General features: G+C 41.2%; 2 protein-coding genes across 3 annotated transcripts in view; both read left to right on the top strand.

The window, feature by feature from the left end:
- The first annotated feature begins 2885 nt into the window (after window positions 1–2885).
- CREG1 (cellular repressor of E1A stimulated genes 1) lies at window positions 2886–8957 on the top strand. Of its 2 annotated transcripts, none has more exons than XM_080356355.1 (4): window positions 2886–3289; window positions 5262–5381; window positions 6597–6781; window positions 7333–8957. In XM_080356355.1, coding segments are annotated over exons 1-4 (600 nt in total). In that variant the 5' UTR covers window positions 2886–2995; the 3' UTR covers window positions 7334–8957. The 2 variants fall into 2 exon arrangements, with proteins under 2 accessions (XP_080212481.1, XP_080212480.1); XM_080356354.1 differs by having other exon boundaries at window positions 2891–3289; window positions 6597–6785.
- A 9853-nt stretch (window positions 8958–18810) lies between these two features.
- CD247 (CD247 molecule) overlaps window positions 18811–22617 on the top strand; it is a 56736-nt gene continuing 52929 nt past the window's right edge. Inside the window, exon 1 of the mRNA XM_080363011.1 lies at window positions 18811–19283. Coding sequence (XP_080219137.1) covers window positions 19226–19283 — 58 coding nt within the window. The 5' untranslated portion in view covers window positions 18811–19225. The remainder of the gene's footprint in view (window positions 19284–22617) is intronic.

Here is a 22617-nt window from a genome sequence, read left to right as displayed (position 1 = left end):
ATATGTTCTCTGGAGGCACAGCCCCCAGATTCAGCCTGTGGCCCATTGCATGTAAACCACACTGAAATTAAGATTGTTCCATGAACTGGCCAGCCCCTGCAGGGAGTAAACTGGCTCAGTCTCTGGTGAGATATTACTGTCTACTTACTGTTTTTGTAATGTAAACAAGCATATGAGTTGAAAAGGAGAACTAGTGGCTAGCAATACTTTCTTGACCTTGTTATGCAAGGATGCTAGGAGCCCCTAGGCTTATTGCACCACAACAGAGAGAATCCTTCTCCTTTCTCTGAGATCTAGCTGAGGAAGTGAGAGAGCCTGGAGATTTACTTTGTATCACATAATTTCAGAGCAAGCTGAAAGAATTAAAGACCTTATCCCTTACCCTACAGGTTCACCCGATACTACACATCCAAGAAAGAGGGGACCAAAACAAGCTCCCTTTGTCTGGTGCAATGTGCAAGGCAATCTATACACTTGTGTGCACTGCCCACTGCAGAGAGTACTCAGCCTAATAAATCCTGCTTTCTGTAACAGAAAGCCAGTTCTGTTTGCTTCCATAAATCCTGTTGAGTGCTGAATTCCCACCAGACTCATCAACCCAAATCCTGCAGGAGGCTGGGTTTGGGCAGCAGCACCCCATGGCAGCTGCAGGCTAGGATGGCTGCAGACTGGGATGGCTGCAGATGTGCCACAAGGCTGTAGGGGTAGGAGGAGGTGAGGAAAACTTGGCAGACTTTGTTTGAATGGGTCATTTTCTCTTGGTCCCTGAGATTCCACTGCATGCTCCCAGTAGTGGCAGGGCGAGTGGAGGATGATCTTCTGCAATCTCCACAAAGGTTACTTTGACTTTCTTGCCACAGAGGCTGTGCAGCTTCAGAAGCATGTACCCTTCCTGGCAAAGGAGGGACAGCCACATTCAGCAAATACACACTGTTAATAAATCTAAACTGCAGAACAGAAAGATTTTTCTCCTCTCTGCATATTTCTTTTCTGAAACAAAAGAAAAAAGAATTGCCAGCTCTTCTTCCCACATCCCCTTTATCTTCTATCCTTTCCATCCTTTTTTCCCCCTGTGGCACATGTTACTTCCACATACTCTCCACAACATACCCTTTTCCTGTTCTGATCCCACCAACCACATCCTGGCTGCTCCCTGTCACACTCTCCTATTCCCTAGTAAAATAATTCACACACTTATATCCCCCACCTCCCTCTGCCACTCGACCCTTTGACTGCATCAAGTAAATACTGACCCCTCCCCAGGTTCTCAGAGGGCAGGGCTGCTTGAAAATTGAGAGGAACAAGACATATCTGTGTATGCATGCACGGGTTGGTGGGGAGGGAATAGAGGAAGCTATAATGTCTCAGTTTTAGTTAGCAAAATCTCTAACGAAAAGCATTTGTTGCAGCTTGTCTTCCTCATCCCTTTCTCTTTCCTAAGCTGTTTCCTTTAGACCATTTAAATCCCATTCTTCCTTACCCTTTTCACTCCTGCAGATCAGCTGCTTTTTCCCTTTGATATGCTCCATTCTGGCCCCTCATCTAAATATTTTGTATAATCCTACATACATAAAATCAGCCTGTTGTGTAGCCTCTTACCTCACACCTCACTCCTTTTCTTGCCCTATTTTTCTCCTTAGCAGTTTGCCTTTGTGCCCCTACCATGAACAGAGCTGCTTGTATTGCCTGACTTTGTTGCTGTAGCAGTTGCTACTCGCAAGCTCAGCTGCCTCCCTGAGCTGAGTGACTTTACATCAGGGGTTCAGAGCAGCCCTTTTTTGCTTTTCGGTTATAACAAACCATGGGTTTCTTCTGAGCATTGGCAAGAGAGGACAGAAGCAGAGGAAGGCTCCGTGTGTTGGTGCCAGGGAGGGAAAGCTGGGCCCTGTGTGTCCCCTGCAGGCAAGGGGAACACTGGAGGAAAAGTTATGTTGTTCTGCATGTACCGCAACAACAGGACAGCACATAAATGGTAGGGAATAGATGCGTGATGTGTTTGCCTTCCTGAATTCACCCCAACAAACTCATTCGTCTGGCCTGCTGTCAGCTATGGGTGCTACGGGGCACCTGGGGACAAATGATATTCACACAAACTTAATTCGGGTTTCTTTGTGCTAATAGAGTACATTGCCATGTACATAGAATTGACGTATTTGGTAAGATTGAAGTGGAAAAACTGAAAGCTCCCATCTCTTGGGAGAAGTTGAACAAAGTTTCAAAATTACCCCAGTTAAAAAGATTTCTTTATACAAACCTTTATAAGATGACTGAGCACAAGGCCACAGACAAAATGAGGAGTACCGCACTATTTACCCTGTAAGAGACGCATTGAAGGCCAGGAGGTTGTTCAACTAGCGAAACCAGGTCTTGTAGAAGAGGTGGTTTTGACATATATCCTGCAGTTTTTAAGCGATAGGACTTCAGCTGTGAGCAGTGGCAGATGATCCTATGAGCTTTACGGTCCGAATCAGTTTCAGACACACCCCGTTCGGTGTAATTAAATGACCAGGTTTTCCTCAAGGATGGCCGCGTCCCGTCAGCGCCCCCCACAGCCCAACGGCTGCTACTGCGCCCCATACGCGTCACGGGAGGGAGCGAGCCCCTCCTACCGGCCGCCCGCGAAACATGATTGGCAGAGAGTTCTGAAGAGGCCTTTCATTGGCTGCTGGGCTACGCGTGGCTCCGCCCCCTTTCCCTCCGATCGCGGCGGCGGGGCAAAGCTGTCAGAGGTTGTTTACAACTCACGGGAGCGGGTGGGGATAGTCCCCGCCTCCCAGCAGCTCTCATTGGCTGAAGAGAGCAGGCATCGCGAGCCCGTTGGCTGACAGCGGACAAGGTAATTTCGCACTCGCAAGGTTGTCCCCGGCGTGCCCTTATTGGTGAAGGAAGGCGGGCAGGTTTGTTCCGATTGGCAGAGAGCTGAGGGGCCCGCCCCTCCCCGCGCGGGGCAGGGTGCGTGTGGGCCGGTGTTTGCGGTGCCCGGCAGTCGGTGGCGATGGCGGACGGGTGCGGGATGGCGGGGTCGCTGCTCCTGTGCACGGCGGCGGTGCTGCTGCTGGCGGCCGGCGGGGCCATCCCGCCGCCGGAGGAGGCGGCGCGCATGGCGCGCTTCGTGCTGCACAGCTGCGACTGGGGGGCGCTGGCCACGCTCTCCGCGCAGGAGGGACTGCGCGGCCGCCCCTTCGCCAACATCTTCTCCCTCAGCGATGGGCCCCCGGGGCCCCTCAGCGGCAGCGGCGTCCCCTACCTTTACCTGACCGACATGGAGATCTCCGTGCAGGACCTGGAGGTGAGCAGGCAAGACCTGAGGCTCGGCCAAGGGCGAGGGGGTTTTGCCCTCTCTCCCAGCCGGGGAAGGAGGGCTGGGAGGGCTGTCCCGATGTAAATAGTGACTCTAATAAAGGATACTTTAAAGTATGCAGGTTACTAGTGCGATGTCATATTTTCCCCTGTTGCCTGAGCTTTTTAATCTCAGTAGCAAGTGGTGGCTGGAATTTCCTTTGTAGGAATCGAGGTTCGCACCAGCATTTTCTGGAGGTAAAGCAGTGGTGCTCGCTGGCTGTGCCACGGGTGTCACCCCACTTGTGAACCCTAGGGACAACTGTTAGCCCTTCAGCATCTAAATGTAAGGTGATGCTCTCTGTGTTGGACACTCAGTAGTCCTCCTGAGAAGTTCTTGCTGATCGTGGTCAGAAACATTCCTAAGCAGCACTCTGGTAAAGGAAGTGGCTGAAGCTTCTAGGAGCACTGACCAGGGAAATGAGGGGCCACAAAATATTTAAACAGGGAGAACTTCACGAAAACATGTCAAAAGGTCTGGAAAATGGCAATGTGGGGCTTGAGCAAAGAGGGCTTCTACACAGACTACAGAAGGAAGAGTAATTAAATCTCTGGAGTTTACTGTAAAGGCAAGTGCACCATGAAAGGCAGCAGACTGATGCTGAGGCTCCGAGTGTGTGTGTAATTGGTTGTGGTCAAGGGCGAGTTGACGAAAAAGTAAGGGAAATAGCGATTGTATGCCTCCTTTATTAGAAAGCTTTTTTTTTTTTTCTCTAGTAACTATTATAGTATTAGTAAAACACAAAACTTAAATAATGGAAATTTTTCAGACTTTGTTTTACTGTAAACCTTTTTTTGTTTGTTCCCCGTGAAGCTTTAGTTTTTACTTCAGAATAGTTTAATTACGTATCTAAGTGCTGTAGAAAACCTAATTTATCTTGTGTAGTAATCTTCTCCACCCCATCTATAAGCTTTTGTTTTCAGAATAATGTAAATATCATGGTATAAACTGCTAATGAACATTTGCCTTCAGAAGGCCCCTCAACAGATCCTTATTCTGCTGTTAAACGGCAGAAACATTTGACTGTCACGTGTAAGGGAGATGTCTGGTAGGAGATAGTGCTGAATAATCATGAGTCAGCTTTTTTGTAGTTAAGCAACTTCCTATCTGTTACGGGGTTGCTCCAGTTTAATCAGTCCAGCGGTACCGTGTGTAGGGTTTAAGTGACTTTTTCAGGGGTTCTTTTTGAGATGGGCTCTTTTAATGAAATTTCACATGAACTTTCTTTGATGGGAGATAGTGAACTTTAGTATGTGATGTTCCACAGTAGGCAACCCCGTTCTGCACCAGTACTTTTCCAAGCTGTGTTCACCAAATTAATTTTAGAAAAACAATACAGATTCTTTAATTCTTCAGGTTAGGTGTCTTAAATACTCAAGATTTTTTTAAACCTAACTTTAAAAAATTTAATTATAACTTCAAAAGAGCTGACGAATTTGGAAGCAGCTGGGAGGCTCATTTTGATGGGAATGTGTATTTGGTTTTGTTTTAACAAATTTTATCAACAGTTGTGAAACTCAGTTGATTATCTTTTCAGTAACCCTTTGTCCTTCCACCAGAATTAACTTAATGATTTTCACTGTATGTCCTTGTCTTTTGTACTGTCCTATATGTATGTAAATTGGTTTATATAGTCATTTGAATGTGAAATAGCTAGACTGTGTATTGAATTCAGAGTGTTGTTTTGTGAGGTTTGCATTTTATGGTGAGAAACTTCAGTGCACTTCTAAACTGAGCTTTCTTTCAGATCAGAGCTCATCTGAGTAGGCTTTCAGATACAGTTAGGGAAAGATCATGACAGCTTTGTTATTTTTTACCAGTGATACTGAGCTGAATAAAGTACCAAAAGCTGAAAATATGATGGGTATGACATTTTTCTGCGAAAGTATGTAAACCAGTTGTCTTACTGTTTGCATTTCAGATCAATTCAAATGCTTCCTTAACTGTGTCTTTGGCACAGACACCTTACTGCAAGAAGCACAGATATGATCCCCAGAATCCTCTCTGTGCCCACATAATCTTCTGTGGGAGTATTGTAAAGGTAAGCAGCTGAAAGTTGACACTGGGCAAGAGTGTGCGCATCAAATAGTATTGTCTAGTGGACAGAGAAGAGGAAGGTTAGAATTTCAGTGTTAAAGTATATGAAGAGACATTATGTGCTCTGACACCAGAAGGCTGCGTCACAGTTTGTGTGAGGAAAATGAAGCTACCACTTGATATTTTCAGGAGCTATGTTAGTATTCCAAGCAAGGAACTTGGGAGGATGATACTGTAATGAAAGAAATCCCCTTCATTCCTCTACACCTGTTTTGAAACTAAGAAGTCTGAGACAATTTTCTTGTGAATGAAGTGTCGAAGTCCCTGTAGTGTGACATGCTTTTTAACCTCCGCTATAGATGCTAGAGACGGAGGAAGTCCACTGTGTTACCTGATGGCATTCTTTTGTGCACCAGTACTTTGGTGTCCCATAGAAGGCATTTAGAACTGCACGTGTTATTCATTGAAGATCTTAATCCCATTATTGAGGGTAATGATTGAGGATGAGGATTAATCATCATTAGTCTCTCTTGTATGATAATCTAAATTCTTCTTTGGTGTTTTCACACCTCAGATATTTGGACATTACACTCCAGCAGTCCTTTAATTGCTGTCATGAGTTTCTCATCAATCATGGGATTGTTTATTTTATTGAGTTCCTCTTGTACTAAACTTGGAGATAGAACTTATTGATTTAACCCTTTAAATGTTTGCACATTGTATATTAAGTGCTGTCACACATTTCAGCTTCCTTTCTCTTGTAGATTCTGTTGTATCATTGTATTTGTGTGTATATGTATTTGTTTGCATGCATCTGAACATGTTTGGATCTGTTTGTGTCTGAGTGAGCAGTGCAGACAAGGTAAAATTACACCTAAAATATTGCATTGTAATAATTCAGCAGGAATCCATACTTCTCTGTTTTGTGATTCGTTGAAAGATTTATTCTTGTGTTGATTAAGTACTTTCTTGCTTATGCCTACTTTAAAAGCACTCTTTTGATTTAATACTAAAATCAACTACCTTGGAGTTTTAGTGTGTTTTGTGTACAGTTGTACATCACACTGAAGATGAGTGGACTCTGCCAGTAATGAGTCCTTCGGGACAAGATGTGGCTAAACTGAAAAAAGCACACTGCAGGAAGCAGTGGAGTTTTTTAGATGAAATTTGTCTTCATATGACCATATCTTACTTTAATATTTTGCTGGTTATTGTTTAGGTGAATGATTCAGAAGCGGGCTTAGCAAAGAAAGCATTATTCAGTCGCCACCCTGAAATGGAAACTTGGCCTAAGGATCATAACTGGTTCTTTGCCAAATTCAACATCACCAATATTTGGGTCCTCGACTACTTTGGTGGATTGAAAATTGTGACACCAGAAGAATATTACAGTGTCAAGCCTTAGTAGGTACTTGAGTTTTGTATGCTTAATCTCATTATATTTGAAACCTGTAAAACTTCTCCTTATTATTAACTGTGTATATTACCTCTGTTTTTTATACACATTTATGTCTTAAGTAGTCTACTGGATGCAGTGTCTGAAGTAAGATAATGTGAGATCCACTACTTAACAATATAATATTTATAGAACTATCTATGGTTAACTGCACTTGTACCTCAGCTTAAATACAGTTTATTGAGAGGAAGAACTCCTGTAGAGTGGGCACAATTACTGGCCATTGTTTGAATTAATTGCAAGACAGATGATGTTTTGGTCTAATAGTTAAAAGTAGTGAAATACTTCAGCATTTATGAAGCTGTATTAATGGGATTGCAGTGATATTCCTTAATATTTTCAAAACAACATTGCTTTTGAAGCTATAATTATGATATTGAAGTACAGAGAAATTGTTTTCTATTGTCTGCATGAAACTAAGTCTTCAAAACTTTTGAATATGTTTTAGTGCAGTCAACACTTAGGCATTCAATTTCACGTTTATTCTTACTCCTTGTAGGTGGAAGAAGATCCTTCGTGATGCTGGTATACAAATGAATTACTTTGGCTGTTTCAGGAAAGATTTTTTTTTTTGTAGGTATTATAGAGCTGAATTAATAATGCAAAAAATCAAACACCTTGCATTGTTAATGAGCTTATATAACTCTTCTGAAGCAAATGTAGATTCTCACTAACTAGCACAACTTGAATCATGCCATACTCAAAAACCTTTGCGTATAAGCCTTAACTAAATTTTATTCACTGGACATGGCTCTGGAAAGATGTCTGTCTGACAGTCTTCATTCAGAAAGTCTGTGTTCACTGGAAACTGAAGGATTAGTGCAGTTCTAAACCTTTCAATACCTTCATTAAATAATATCTGAGCACTCTCCAATTTTATTTTACTGTTAATACCAGTTTAGTTTAGATCTTTATGGCAAAGTAATACAGGATGGCTCAGCTGACTGTGGTATCAAAAGTGTGGCCTGTGTTACAATGGCAAATGATATGCTGAGTTCCCAAATTCTGTTAAGAATTTTCTTTGCATGCTAATACACTCATTTGAGCCATTTTTCTATTTTGCTGCTTGTATTGAGTGTGCTATAGAATACAATTGTGTTTATGCAAACTGCACGTACACCTCATTGTAAGTTCTTCGTAACTCTTCAGCTGGCCGACTCTTTAACAGATATAGGGTGGTAATAACTAAAGTATCTGACTTTAGCATAAGAAGAGTAGTGGTTTGTGAATTCAGTGATAATGTTGTAAAGGGTAAATGTTTTCTGATTAAGATTGTAAAATCTTCAGCTTTATTAGTCTGATGAAATAGCAACGTATCAGCTTTTATTACCCTTAACAGTAGAACTGGGGAGATTATTGGTTTTGGAAGCCTCACGCAGAAATTTTGGGTTAGTAACTCAAAAGTGTGAAAGAAGTAATACAGTAGGACACAGATGATTCACGACTTGTAGGGAATGAAATTAATTAAAGGTGTGTATAATTAATTCTCCATTAAAATAAGCCATACACAATCACAATAAATAAATTAGCACCTTTTTACATCCTCTCTCATCTCCCATGTGCTAAGTTCACAAATATCCAAAAGTGATTGTGAACAATTAAGTTGATTTTACAGTGAGCAAATATTACCTAGTTGACAGAGTAAAGAATGTGATAATTTAGACTCCTTAGAGGCAGATCCCTAAATAGAACAGTGGGATTTGTCATATCAACTCATTTCTACATCTTAATGTCATTATTATATGACTACTTTTTGCAAGTGCTGTAATGATTTGTGAAAGTATTTTAGAGGTAACTTATTAAGCTTTCCTTTGCAAAGGGGGAGAAAAATGTTTTTGTTATTGTATCAAACATAATCTGTTCTACTATTTGAAAATTAATTTAGGATAAAAAAATCTTAAAACATGGCACTTTATGTTGAACAGATAATGCTGATATTAAATATGAAATTGGAAATATTTTTATATAAGGCATAACAATTGTGGAAACTGAAATGATCCTCTGGTATGGACTTGATCCTTTCCATGGGGACACCTGAATACATTACATGTCACTCCATAACTTCTGATGTGTGAGACTGATCATGCTGGGCTTTTGTTAAAATTAAAATATTTTTTGACAAGTGGTGTCGAGCATTATTTCTTACACATTCAAGAATACTTCTGTCCCTCACGCTGTCTTTCATGCAAGCACCCCTCTTCAGATTTCTTGTTTTATTGTCACTCTGGAATCTTTCATGCTCGCTGGAGTAAATAGTGACACACCCCTGTTACACCTGGCTTTCCCTCCTTGGTTGGAATAAGCATCTTTGTGTTTCACTTTCTTTTCTGCATCCAATACTGGGAAATGTAACATAAACTAATAACAGTGGGGTTTCTGAAAATGAATACAAGGAAGCCTTATTTGGTTATTTCTTCTGGCTAGGGCTGCTGCATTTCTGATGTGTTCTATCTATCTGTGGGCTCTATTGTGTGTTAGCGGTTACTTCAGAAAACAAAACACCATCACTGAACATCCCCCTCTTTCTTATTCCCCAGCTTTATATGCTGAGCACAATGCCATATGGTATAGAATATCCTTCTGGTCAATTGAGGTCAACTGTCCCAGCTGTGTCCCCTCCCAGCTACTCGTGCACCCCCAGCCCACTCACTGGTGGGGCAGGGTGAGAAGCAGGAAAGGCCTTGGTGTGCTGTTAAAACAATAACTAAAACCCTGGTGTGATATCAACACTGTTTTCTTCAAAAGTTCAAAACATAGCCCCACAGAAGTTACTATGAAAAAATTATCTCAGCCAAAAGCAGTACAAGACCTTTAAAATAATTACTTTCATTTGAGGGTTTGATGCAGAATAAAGCCTGCTTTGCTTTGTTGGATTTGATGTTCCCATTAGTAGCAATTCCCAAGTATTTTCTGATGGGGAGTAGAAGGGATTTTGGTAACAATTCAATTTAGGTATTTTACTAATACTACTACATTTCATTAGAATAATTTTACATCATCTAAATCACTTCACATTTGAAATTTGAGAGGACCTCAGCCAGATGTTTCTTCTGGAAGGTGGTGAACAATGGACTGGGTAAGCTACATGTACAGAGCTGGATTTGAGGCTTAATCAGAGAAGAACTGTCAGGAGTTGTTCTATCTATGCATCTCATTCAACACTTGGATAAAGAGACTTTTTAACGTAGAAGTGGAATGTAAAGCAGACTAGGATATCATTCATACTAAACATCTCTCTGTTTTTCTCCCTTAGTAATAGGTGTGTAAATGTTATATCACTAACACAAGGTAGTCATCAGTGTTTGTGCTGTTTTTCCTTACTTTTTTTTCATGGTGCTCACCTTGTTGTATTAGGCTCCTTCAGGAATTTTCTTGTGAGCTTGCTTCCTTTTTTCCTAATATCCAGGAGTAATATTGTGGCTTAGAAGCGGCTGAGTATAATAAATTAATACAGCTGTAAACAATGAATCAGCATTTTGACTTCTTACTGTCTGTATCCTTCACCACATCATTCGTGATGTATCTGAGCATATTCTAAATAGTAATGAAGTCACTCTTCATACACAAGAGGTTCAGTATCTCCATTCATATATAAGAATCTGAGACATGGGATAACCTTAGGCACCTCACTAAATCACAGGATGTTTACTAGCTGGGAGTCTAATTAGGATAATCTAAGCCTGTCTTTCTAATGATATAGCCATGTTTTTCCTTTGTCTACTAATCTTGCTCATTGACATGTTTGTGTTTCTACTTCTTGATTTTCTATTTCTTTTTTGTGTTTTAATGTAAGACTTTTGCCCAGTAGATTCTTGCAACGTGCTATATCATTACAGAATAGAGCTTATCTGTATCAGGTATTAATTTAATCCTTTATTCAGTTCTATCTGGAGTTGATTTCTTAGTTATTTAATGCTGTATCTGTGATCTTCACAATAAAACAGAGGTGGCTCGATCAGCATATTAGATTAATACAAAAAGTATTAATAACTTAATAGATGGATTGATTTTCAACAGATCTTTCCTGATTTCAACAGATTTTTCCACAATAAATCTAGAAAGATTCAAAATCAAATTGTTATATTGTTGTTGAACACAAGAGGGTGCCGTAGACTTACATTTGGGCTGATTGTTAAATGTTTAATACTTAAAACTGGTTATTGGATTCATCATAACTCAAAGATACTAGAAAAGCACACGACAGGGGGCATGATACAAACAAATTATTTTTCTATAGTGCTTTACATTATGAATGCTTTCCTCCATAAACACAGCAGTCTGCTAGCTGCTAAAAAAGAAACATTCATCATTTTTTTGTGTTTTGTAATCATTTTGTGGTATGGAGTGCTCAGAAGTAATATCCATGAAAATGATTTAAAGGTTTTTAAATCAAGAAACTCTAGTAAAGGAAATGGAGGCAGGTATAGAAAACCTCTGAACATAGAGTGGGAGCACCAGGCTCTGTAGTGTTTATTTCTCTCAGATCTTACTGACTGTAAGCATCCAAAATGATGGTGTTTGTCAGTGTGAAGATGCTTTGGCTTAGGCTAGTTGTTAGCTGAACTAAACCACCTGGTTTTGATTTGTAATTTCCAGCAGCTAATTAATCACGCTGGGCTGTGATGGTTTGGGTGCCCCCCAGTCCCCCTCCAGGGCTTTGGGGGTGGCCATGAGTGTGTGCAGGTGTTTGGCTGGTGAGGCAGAGCTGGGAAAACCCTGCTTTGAACCTTCTCCTGTTTGCCTGGGGGCTGTGCTGGAGCTCAGGCCTTTGCCACTTGCTTGGGCCCACCGTCTTGACATCAAACCTTCCTCGACTGTGGTTGACCCATGTTGCTATCACCTTGGCCTGCTCTTCTTGTCCAGGTACTGTGTGGGGCCACGCACCTTGGTGGGGAGGCCGCTGCCCTGCTGGCCCTGCCAGCTTCCCAGCTCTGGAGGAGCTACTGGTCCTTGGTGCTCCCCAACAATTGTGTTCTCCCTGCTGGGAAGCTCAGTCTGTGAGTTTCTCATACAAAACTCTTGGAGTTGCTCCCAGGGCTTCCTGATTTAAGAACTTTTGCGTTTAGAGGCTTCCTCAGAGTTTCTGTGTTGAATTTTATAGTGTAATAAGATTAGAGTGCAAGGCTCATTCATTCTGACTGTAGTACTTAATGTTCTTCAGAGCCCAGATTTCTGTGGAAATGACGTTAAGTAACTATATTGTCTGGACACTTGCCTTTGTCAGGTTTTTTTTTATTCAGTTTGATTTAGATTTGAGACACATAGTGTGACCTTGATGCCACAAAGGTCATACATATGTCATGATAATTGAGACCTAAAAGAGAGAAAGCAAAACCCAGTTCATGTGTACTAAAGGTACAAACGTTGTGCTTTTTGAGCTTCATTAATTGTGCTGGTTGCAGAACTGCCTGGAGTCTTCTGGTTGACTGATCCCAGGTATGCAGTTAATATCTTAAAGGATGAAATTTTGTATTATTAAGTGAATGTTTGGTTTTTATGCAAATAATCTGATGCCCGTAGTGATTGTTCTGATTTTTTTTTTTTTTTCCCCCTCTTGTTCTTTATATCCTAGTGAGAAAAACCTTAACAATTCCCCATTACTTTTGGGTTCTGATTCCTGCAGCTTCTAGCTCTGTTTTTGCTACTGTCACTGACTTGGGTTGTAACCTTACTCATTTTTTATCATTACTTTCCCCTCCCTTTCCTTCCCCCCAAATCTATAAAGGTGTAAACAGATAACCAGTTTGCAAGATTCAGGTAAAACACTTGTAAATCACCTCAGTACCTTTAGATGAGAGGAATGCCTTTTTAAAAACAAGATGACTCGTGGTTGCTACAAGCACAGACTAACTTGGCAAAGCCGTGCAGAGGATGTACGTATGTGTGCATGCAAATGTGGAGAAAGACTTTCAAGAAGTGCTAGGCAGTGTATATGTAAGCAGGTACATTATGTGAAAACACTGAAGATACTTTGTATTTCTAGAATGCTTTATGCCAATGGAACCCATTGAATGTCATCCAGTGTTTAAAAGTAACTGTTTCTAGAAATGAATCCATTGCTTAAAGACACAAAGAAATAATTCCACAAAACCCACAGTATGTGGCTGTAGGAACCCCACATAGTTCTTTCTTGTTGTCATTTAGCCAAAACCAGTTGCCTAATTAAGCATGAGCTGTATTTTTCACTTGTTTTAAATGCTTAAATGAAATTCATTTAATTAAGTTTCCACCCCCAGATGAGCATCTGAAAAATGCAGAAGAGGTATGTGTTTGGGTGAAGGTGGGAAGAAAATAAAGGAAATTAAGATACTTGTCACAGGTCTTAAAATCTGGCTTCACAATACTTCTATATTCATGCAAGACATAACATTAATGTTTAATTACAGTATTTACAGCCATGCAAAAAAATACTAAATGTGCTTTGTAAGTAAAAATGACATTTCCAGAATGTATGTTTAGTGCTAAAGTCCCAGAATTTTTCTAAATTTTTCTACATATGCTGTAATGTAATCAGCGCAATTCACCTGCGATTAACAGGTGAAAATGTTAATGATGTGAGAAAGTAGCATTGTGCTTCCTTCTTATGATATGACATAAGCAGTGGTCTCTCCAGTGCATTACAAAAAAAAATCCAGAGCAGATCATAAAGGTTTCACTGGGGAGGAAACAATTGGACATTACAGATTCAATAGTCTCAAAACTGAGTATTCAGAGAGGGTGCATTTTAAGTTTCTACTAACATCTCATTTATAGGTTTCCAAAACCCATGTTGCACTGAAAATTTTAAGACCATAGTGGCAGCAGGGGACTGCTAGTCACAAAAAACCTCCAAAATAATGAATAGAAATTAGTTCTTAGAGAGCATCAGGGCCTGTTTATCATCTCCCATAGGAAACATACACTCATGGCTGTGTTTGCCTTTATGATACTGCGCAGGTGTCTGTTTTTCTTTTCTTTTTTTTTTCTCATTGGATGCAGCAGGGTTTCTATTTGTACAGTGCAGCTGCAAGGAGCAGTGGTAGTCAAGTGTTTTTGCCGTGGAAAAGCAGCATTTTCACACACAGAGAAAACAGTTGTAGTGAGACCAACATCTCGTCTCCCTGTTGGGAGCTGAAAAGCAAGACCTGTAGTTAGACGCTGTCGTCTCTCCAGCTCTCAGTTTGCAATACTGGCAAAAGTGCAGGGCAGGGACTAATCCTCTTGGAATGCAGCAATTATCACTAAATAAGTATTAATTGCTGCATTCCAAGGGGTTTAGCACAGTTGGACCCAATTATAGTGAAGCAAAGCTTTACTGTAAGGCACTACAGTGTATTGAAATGCAGTGAAGCGGTGTGGGACTGTCAGTCCGCAACATTTTGTCAATAAAAATTGTGGGCTTGCACACTGTAAACAGCAGACTTTCTCTTTGCTGTATTAAGTCTACTGTGTGAATGGCATACCTTGCTGGGGGCTACAGCTTGCTCGCTGGAGGAAATTATTGCTTATTTAACACCTGTTATCTTTGCGTGAATGTCTCCAAAAATTGTTTTGATACTTGAGTTAGCTCTAGCACTACAGCTGTCACTCCCCGCTGGAGCGGGGCAAGTCTCTGCAGTCTGTCTGGATTCTCCTGTCTCTAAAGCTGGCCATCTCTTCCATCAGGTGATATAGGTATTAATTTTGCCTGCAAGAACTAACCGTATCAAATAGGCTTAGGAGAACTTGTGGTGACCGACCTGTTCTCAATCCCAGCAGTCTGTGGGGATGATTACAGGCAAGCTCTCTGTGGTAGCCATACAGGAGCCAGAGGGCAGTGTGTAGTTATTTTTTTTAATCCTCAGCTTAACTGTGGTGTGGGTTTGTTTTTTAGTTTTCATTTATTTCCTTTTAAAACTGCAAACCTAGCTTTTTTTTTTTTTTAATAGTACAGTCAAAGCATAACCTGTAAGCATGAAAAGGGAATGTTTTCTGGGCATGGATCAGCCCTTTGCATTAGAGCTGTTCCAGGACTTCTTGTGTCCAGAGAAAGAATGGTGTATTGATACACAGAACCAATTGAATGCACACCTTTGTGTTTTATGAAAGATGTTATCCTCACAGATAATGAGCTGCACTGCAACCAGTGTTAAACACAACTGAGTTGTACTTGGAGACCACTTCAGTTCCCTGACCTCTTGTGTTTCAGGAACCATGATCCAATCTTGCAGTCTTCCCAGTGCAGGTCATTCTTAAAATGGCACTTTCCTCCACCTGTATATTTAAAGAGTCAAGTTTAGCTGAGAGCTTTTCTTAACCCAGCAGGGAGGGTTTTATGTCTCCACTGTATCCTTGTCTGTATTGAGAAAAATAGCTGCTGGTTCAGCTGAACTGGTGTTGACATTTATTTCTAGTCTAGTTTTAACAAAGTTCTTATGATCTGGCTGAAGGGAGTAAACTGAAATATCAGTGTGGTTTAAACGGTTGGAAAAATGCACGTATGGGATTGCCTAATACACAACTTGGGCTGGAGGTGCTGAAGTTTTTGCTGCGTGGTTTCTAGCAGTGCAGTGACCAAATAAGCTGAAAAGGAGACCCTAAGAAAATCATTCCTCATCATGTAATTGCAAGCAGTATGAACACAGAAAGGCTTTTTCCTAGAGAGGAGACCACTTCCTCTTATCTTTTCCTGTACTCCTCGACTGCATGCAATTTGCATCTCCCATGTGGTGCTTGTTGTGAGAATAACTCATAATACAGGCATGATTGCTCTTTTCTATACTTTCATTGTACTTAGATTGTAATTATAAACTTGCTTTATTTCAAAAGCTGAGGGATGGGGAGGAGAGAATTTCTAGAGGCACTGTCATGCAAAGCCTTTTTCTGACTCTAGCCACACTTGTAGATGAAGTCCATATACTCTGTTCCGCTGACCTTTCCCTACCTAGACATCAAAACACAGTGGCCCAACTGCTGTTCTCCCAGTGTGCCTACTGCTGCCATTAATCTCCATTTCTTATACAGCTCTTCATTCCTTTTCCTTACCTTTGGCCTCAACTCTTTATTCCAAGTGATAATTTGCTGGCTTTCTGCTGAAGGGAGAAGCTATGATCAATAACAGGAGGAGACAGGGGTCAGCAGAATAGTGATGAGCAGTGCCATTTGCTCCTCTGAAAATACTGTTACCTAAAAATATCGATAACTAGTATGATATTATTTTAGCTTTTGGATAAGGTGTCAGTGAGATTTAGGCAGCCTGCAGTGGGAGCACAGGGGTCTTTTTCCTATCACTAATTCCTTATTCCAGCCAGTCTTCTGTTACATGGTGAAGTGGACAGAAAGGGCTTTACCTGGCTTATGTCGGGCTATAGATTGTGTACATGAGCACAGCCGTTTCTGGGACTAAAGACAACTCTTCCAGCTTTGATGCGTGGTTGCTCTCATGGGCAGTGCTTTGCCCTCTGCCTGGCGGTGGGTCGGAGTCCATCTCCAGGCTTCCCTTGCAGCTTTTGAGGTAGAAGAACCACAAACAAAAACCGCTCTGAGGCTAGGCAGGGAGCAGAGGCTCAGTAGTGCTGTCTGAGTATCACAGAATAGCATGCAGTGCTAAGTTTTGGTACTAGTAAAATGAATAATTTTTATATTAGCTGGTGCAATATACAATAACTATTTTTTAAGAAAGCATAATCCTATTATATCAGTGTATTAGCCTTCATTACTCCAGACAGAAAGGTGGCAAATTTATTGGTCTCTTTCTTCCAAGAACTTCAATTTACTTTGCTTTCAAAAGACTATAAATCCTTACTTCTTATATGCACAATAACTCTCACCCTGCCAGTAGTCTTCATACTATTGGGAAATAGTTACCACCAGTCCTGTTCCTGTGCCTGCTGGGAATGCATTTTCTTCTTTCTTTTGGAAAAATATAATTGTTCATCAAGATACTTGTGCTTCTTCCCAGCCTAAGCTCTGATCCTGAAATGTATTAGTAGTATTACTGTTGTCATCACTCAGCAATCTTCTGTTGAGCCAATTATATTTTGGTGGGGAGGAGGCTGAGTTTTAGGCTTTAAGGTACATACAAGTAGTGTTTCCAAGCTTTTCTAATTCATTCTAAAATGAACTAATTTTTTCTGTTAACAGAAGTGAAAGTTTTTATTCACATTTGAAAAGAGCACAATAATGTGAGATTTCTTACAAAATGAGAGTAGGCATCACTGTGTCAAGTGGTGTGATTTTCATATAAATGCTCTAATGCTTTGCTAGAGAAATCACTTCTAAAACTTCTCAGGAAGATTTTCCTGAAACTCCAGGTTTTACCTTTCTCAATTTCATCTCATTATGCTGGGTATCTTCTCCGCTTTATTGCCCTAGATGAATCCCTTTATTAGGTGTTGCTGTTTCTTAATAATGCAATAATAAATGTTGAGGAAGAAGCACCCCTAACCACACCTTGGCTCTCCTCTTTTTTTCTTATGCATTTAAAATTTCTGTTGTTGTAAAGAAAACCAACATAAAAACCCCCAAACAGAAAAACTGAAAAATTCCTAGATGTGCCTGATTCTCTTCGCATTCTAGTGTCTTGTTTTTCCCTGTTTCCCTTAAGACTTAATTTCTTTATCTGCAAAAGCTTAACTGCCCTGGCTTTATTAAAGCTAATTCGAAAAGCGTGGCAAGGTCCTCGAGTAAAAGCATAATGAAATGATTTAATGTTGTTAACACAAATCAGATTGTGTTTTTTCCTGCTCATATTACGCAGTGTTCTCCAGAGTGACATTTGCTGGGTTGCTGTTAAAGTGTGCTTGTTCTGTTGCCTCTGTGGTTATCCACGGCTGCCTACAGAGCGCTGCTTTAATGCCACCTGGTTTGATCACTGGCTTGGCTTCACAAGGAAACAAACCTTGAGATTCTCCTGGCTCAGCCTGCTACTCGCCACCACCCCAACCACTTTTGGCCTGGGGGGGGTCAACATTGATTCAGCTAAAGAAAGGAGACTCAAACATAACCTGTTCATACTCGTGGTTGTATGTAGCTAGCTGCAGTGATCTTCGTTTCCTCAGAGCAGCAGAAAAACTGGGGCATTTTCACTTTCATTCAGGGCTAGTCAGTCAGTACATACATGTGCTACCCAGGGCTGTGTGCCCAGCCCCACAGAGCCAGGTCTAGGAGAGCCAAGGGGTGGCAGGGGCTTAGGGTGACATGGGAGACACTGCGGTCATCGTGCTGGATGGAAAACGTGGATGCATGAGAAACCAGGCTTTGCCAGTGCTTGGTTTTGTGTGGCTCTGAGGACTGTGTTCATGAGCGAGCCTGAAACATGGGGTTGGAAAGCCTTGTTAGCTCCCAGACCGCAGCCACCTTCAAACCATTCCTCCTGCTCCTGAGACATGCTGGTCTGCCTTGGAGTCTGTGGCTGGAGGACAGCTTCAAGCAGCAAGAAGGTTGAATCCTGTGGCCCGTTCCATGGGAAGGAGTGGCATGCATACCTAAAGGCTGCCAAGCTCTCTGTTCCAAGCCGAGTGAGGAGGAGATCCACCCTGTGCTCTCCTGCGGAGATGACACAGGCTCCCTTCCCTACGGGCTGCAGTGGCTTGGAGAACAAAATGGCTCCAGACCTCTGCATGCGCTGGCACCCTTTCAAAATGCAAAGGTGTGGTGTGTTCACATCAAAAGACATCTCCATTTCATAGATGGGTATGACTGAAATGAGCCAGGCAGGGCCAGTCGTGTTGGTGTTTTAGGTCCTGCAGACGCTGTCTGCAATGAGAGGCAGAGCCCAGCTCTCCTGGTGCTGGCCACCCCACAGCCCTGAGAGAGCAGCTAATTCTCAGTTGCTCCTGGTAAGGCCATATTCCAATTAAGTTTAGAAATGAGCTTTATAACTTTACCAGTTTAGCTAGCTACTGGTTCAAGAGCGACTGTAACTTACAATTTTAAACTTCTACTTATGCCCCACTGCACACTGGGCATAGTTATCTAGTATCTGTTTTGTAGTTGGATTCTATGATCTTGAGGATCTCTTCCAACCAGAATGGTTCTGTGGTTCTATGATTCTAAGCATGGCCAAATTTGACACCGGACAGGCTTTCTAGTCCCTATATAGAGACTGGCAGCTGCCAACTGGGATGACCTAGGAACCACCAGACAAACTGGGAAAACAAAATAAAACCAAAACCAACAAAAAAACATCTTGCAAAGAGGAAGAAGAAAGGAAAAAAAAAAATACAAAAGGAAACCCCAATGTAAACCTCAGCAGCAGCCTGGCTGCGAGGCAGAGGAGGGTGCGTGCTTCGGCGGCGCCGCCGGCAGGTGGACTCCCAAAGCCCTCATAGGAGCTGAGCTGAGCTTCCTGCAGGGCCGGCAGACGAGTGAAGCCTGTGGAGGTGCCTCTTCTTGTCCTCGCCCCACGGCCTCCTGCTCTCCAGCATCGCAAGATGAAGTGGAGGAGGATCGCCATCTTCGCCCTTCTGCAGGCACGGCTCCCGGTCACAGGTAAGGCAGGCTTCTCTGTTACAAGGAGCTCTCTTAAAGCTCTTCTGAGGAAGGAGTGTTTTGTTTCTGTGGTGTGTTCGCCACCATTTTGATGGGCAGGGAGGAGGAGGAGGTGAGGACAGCCATTGCTGGCGATGTGGCCTCTTCTCCCACCAGAGCGACTGCCACAGCTGAACAACTCATAATTAAATAAGGCTTTTAGCCCTCATCTGAGCAGCTTTCCTTGAGATTTGAAAGGGGAAATTTGAGGCAATAATGAACATTTAGTCACTTCTAGTAATCTACATAAGAGAGGCGTTTAGTTTAGTTAGGTAAAATTAGAGCTGGCGTGGCTTGTAATGGTATGTTGGGTGGCTGGTTTCCAGTAAACCATATGCGCAGCAGACTGGAAAGAGGGGCTTGTAGGAGATAAGAAAAAGGACAGGGTCCTTCCTTTTGTGTCTCTGCCTTCATGCTTGTTCCTGCTAGACGGTGTAAAGTGAACTCATTTTTACCTTTATGTATTTACTCTTGGTGGATACACACTGGCTCTCCTTGGGCAGAGAATGGAGCAGCTTTGGCATGCACACATCTTCAAGAGTCACCTTAACTTTGGGAGAGAGGAAGGTACTTCTTAGTAGGTTTGTGGGGGGGAAAAGAGCAAGAAAATTGAGTTTACATCCAGAAAATGGCTCAGCCTTTGCCTATGTTTGGAGAAGTCAGACAATATTAGGAAGCTAAGCTTGAGCATGTATTAAAGCAAAATTCAACAGAAGAGTTTTCCCCACAATGTACACCCTGAATGTGCTTAACACACCACCCTTACTTACACAGAAGAGCCTTGGTTACTGCCACAGCCTTTTTATTTGAAAGTTTTCTGGAGATTAGCGAAGGGTTTCTTAGCTACCCGCTACTAGTGCTGGGGGACCAGTTCTGGTAGTTTGTAGAAGTTACATTTCAGGAGGATTTTAAGCAGGGCCTTATGCTGTGTGGTGCCTATGCCTTTTGTTTATCCTCCACCCAACCTCTGGGCCTTGCTCCCTTCCTAAGACTGAATTATGACACTGCGCTTTAGTATGATACTTCTGGTACTTATGTTTTTTACATTGCTCTGTATCCATAGATGTGTATAAGGCTATAAAGATATGGAAATTATTTTGGGTCAAAATGCATCTGTAAAAAGAGAAAACACGTGAAGATTTTTTTCTTCTGTCACAAGGTATCAGTAGTTCAGGCTCCTATTTGTACATTTTTAGCTTAAAACTTTTATTGAAAAAGATGGGTAAAACCGTTTGCAGATGGGTAAAGTTAGCCCTATAGGCATATTGGGGGCTAAGCCCTTAGGGGTATTCACACTCACAAAAAATATGTGGGATCAAATTTTTGCATGGGCTGCAGTTGCCATTGGTTTGGAAATCATTGCCTGTCAATTTGAGGGGAAAGTATTTTTGATTGGATACCTGTAATAGTTTGAAGAATAATAGTATTTAGCTGAAGAGTATAGGTAGAATAAAAGAAATGTAGCACGAAACTTGTGGAATTGTTGCTATGTTATTGTTGTGAAATGTGCAGTAATAAAAATGTAAGATCACCATGAATTTAGTTCAAATATGAGACCAAACAGATTGCTTCTCTTCATAGCTCTGAGCTGAAAAACCAAAGATCTGCTGCTGCCTGGAATGTTTTCAAGCCTTCTTAGGGTGAACTTTTTTTTCATAAAACAAAGTCAAAGTGGACAGAGATTCAGTAAGCTGTATGCCACCTTACAGTGAGTTCATTCTACTTCACTATAATGTGTTTTGTGCTTATTCTTCAGGTGGTCAATTGAACAATGCTACCAAGATTGGGACTGATGAACTTGCAAAGCCTTTCATTTTGATCTTTTGCGTACTGAAGTAAATATGCCAGGCATGAGAAAACTTTTGTTTTAAAATAAGTAATTCTAGAGATGGGCCACAAATTCTGATGCAAATTTTGAGTTATTGACACCAGACCACAAATTTCAGAATGCTCAGACTTGGCCTTGGAGCAATTACAGAGGGAAGCCGTATTTTGTACACATTTAGTTTTCCATGTTTCCCCCCTCAAAGGTATGAAAGTGTATATTTGGAAGTTTAACTTGATTAATCATGTTGTTTGTTGAAACATAAGAAGAATATTAAAAGACTTCTACCCAAATATCACAATTAAAATGGGAAAAAAATTTATATAGTTTACAGAGCTTTTAGTCTCAAGTATGACAGACTTCAATAGCAATAAAACAATGCTGTAGGCAATATTGTAGAATTATTTTTTTTAAAGCTGTTGAGATTACACTTCGATTTGTATAAATACACAACACACATATGTGTATAAATACATGTGCAAGGGTTCTTCAAAGACAGTCCTTTAAATAAGGACTCACTGTTTCTCACTAATTTACAAAATCACTTTTCTCAGAATCATCTGCTAAACAGATTTGGACACTGTCCTGTTTTTTGCTAACTCTGCGGAAACTAAAACATGTCAGCCTTTGGCTGATATTACTTGCACGGCTTATTTCACAATATCTTGCTGTTCTGCAGAACTGTGTCTTCTGCCCAGTGGGCGCCATGGTACGAGGAGCCTTTTTTTAATCGGTTCATGGACGGGTAATGGGTCTTAGGGTTCATTTGTTCCTTCCCTTTTACCAGATGACTTAGCAAGTTCACAAACTACCAGATTTGTAAACTGGAAGTTGTTTACAAGCTGATCTGGGAAATGTGAACCAGTAAGTACATGCTATTTTGGCTAACATCCCTATGTCCTTGTGTACTGTCTTAGATTCTTCTAGCTGAATTCTTGTTAGTCCTAGGGAAGAAAAAAAATCTGAAGGCTTAATTTTACATGTTTTATTTCCTTTTTCTCCTGCCTGTTCACAATGATTCATTAATAATTCATGGAAAAAACTATTAACTGGCATGTTGGTGAATGGAACAAAATGTAGGCAAATGTAGCCTTTCTTTGTAACGGGACATTTGTTGAGCTCTTGCAGTACTATATTCAATTCTCCAATGCTTGTTATAGAGTAAGTTTTTCTCTCTGAACCCTTCAAAGCAAAATTCCTAATGAGTGAAGTAACAAGTTAACAATTGCATTCCTTTTGGTTTTTCATGTGCACTAGATAGGAAGTATATGCAGAATAGGGAAAGCTATCTGAAAATATATTTATATTTTTTCCTATGTGTGTTCTTAAGTAAGACTTTGTGGATAAAAAGCCAAAGTGGGGTAAAAATAGGAGGTTCACTAACAGCTTAGAGGGGATGAGAACTTGATTTATAAGTGAACGTTCATGTGAGGAACGCTTTGGACAGCCATTTTCTCTTATTCACACAAA

Source organism: Nesoenas mayeri (assembly GCF_963082525.1).
Source record: "Nesoenas mayeri genome assembly, chromosome: 1".
Lineage (NCBI taxonomy): Eukaryota > Metazoa > Chordata > Aves > Columbiformes > Columbidae > Nesoenas > Nesoenas mayeri.
The sequence above is the reverse complement of the archived record's forward strand: the minus strand, read 5'-3'. Positions and strand labels throughout refer to the sequence as shown.

Excerpts from the sequence above, each read along its gene's own strand:
- CREG1 (XM_080356355.1), top strand. The coding sequence starts at position 2,996 with ATGGCGGACGGGTGCGGGATGGCGGGGTCGCTGCTCCTGTGCACGGCG. Across the intron at positions 3,290-5,261 it reads TCTCCGTGCAGGACCTGGAG|ATCAATTCAAATGCTTCCTT; the intron begins GTGAGCAGGCAA and ends TTTGCATTTCAG. Across the intron at positions 5,382-6,596 it reads TCTGTGGGAGTATTGTAAAG|GTGAATGATTCAGAAGCGGG; the intron begins GTAAGCAGCTGA and ends GTTATTGTTTAG.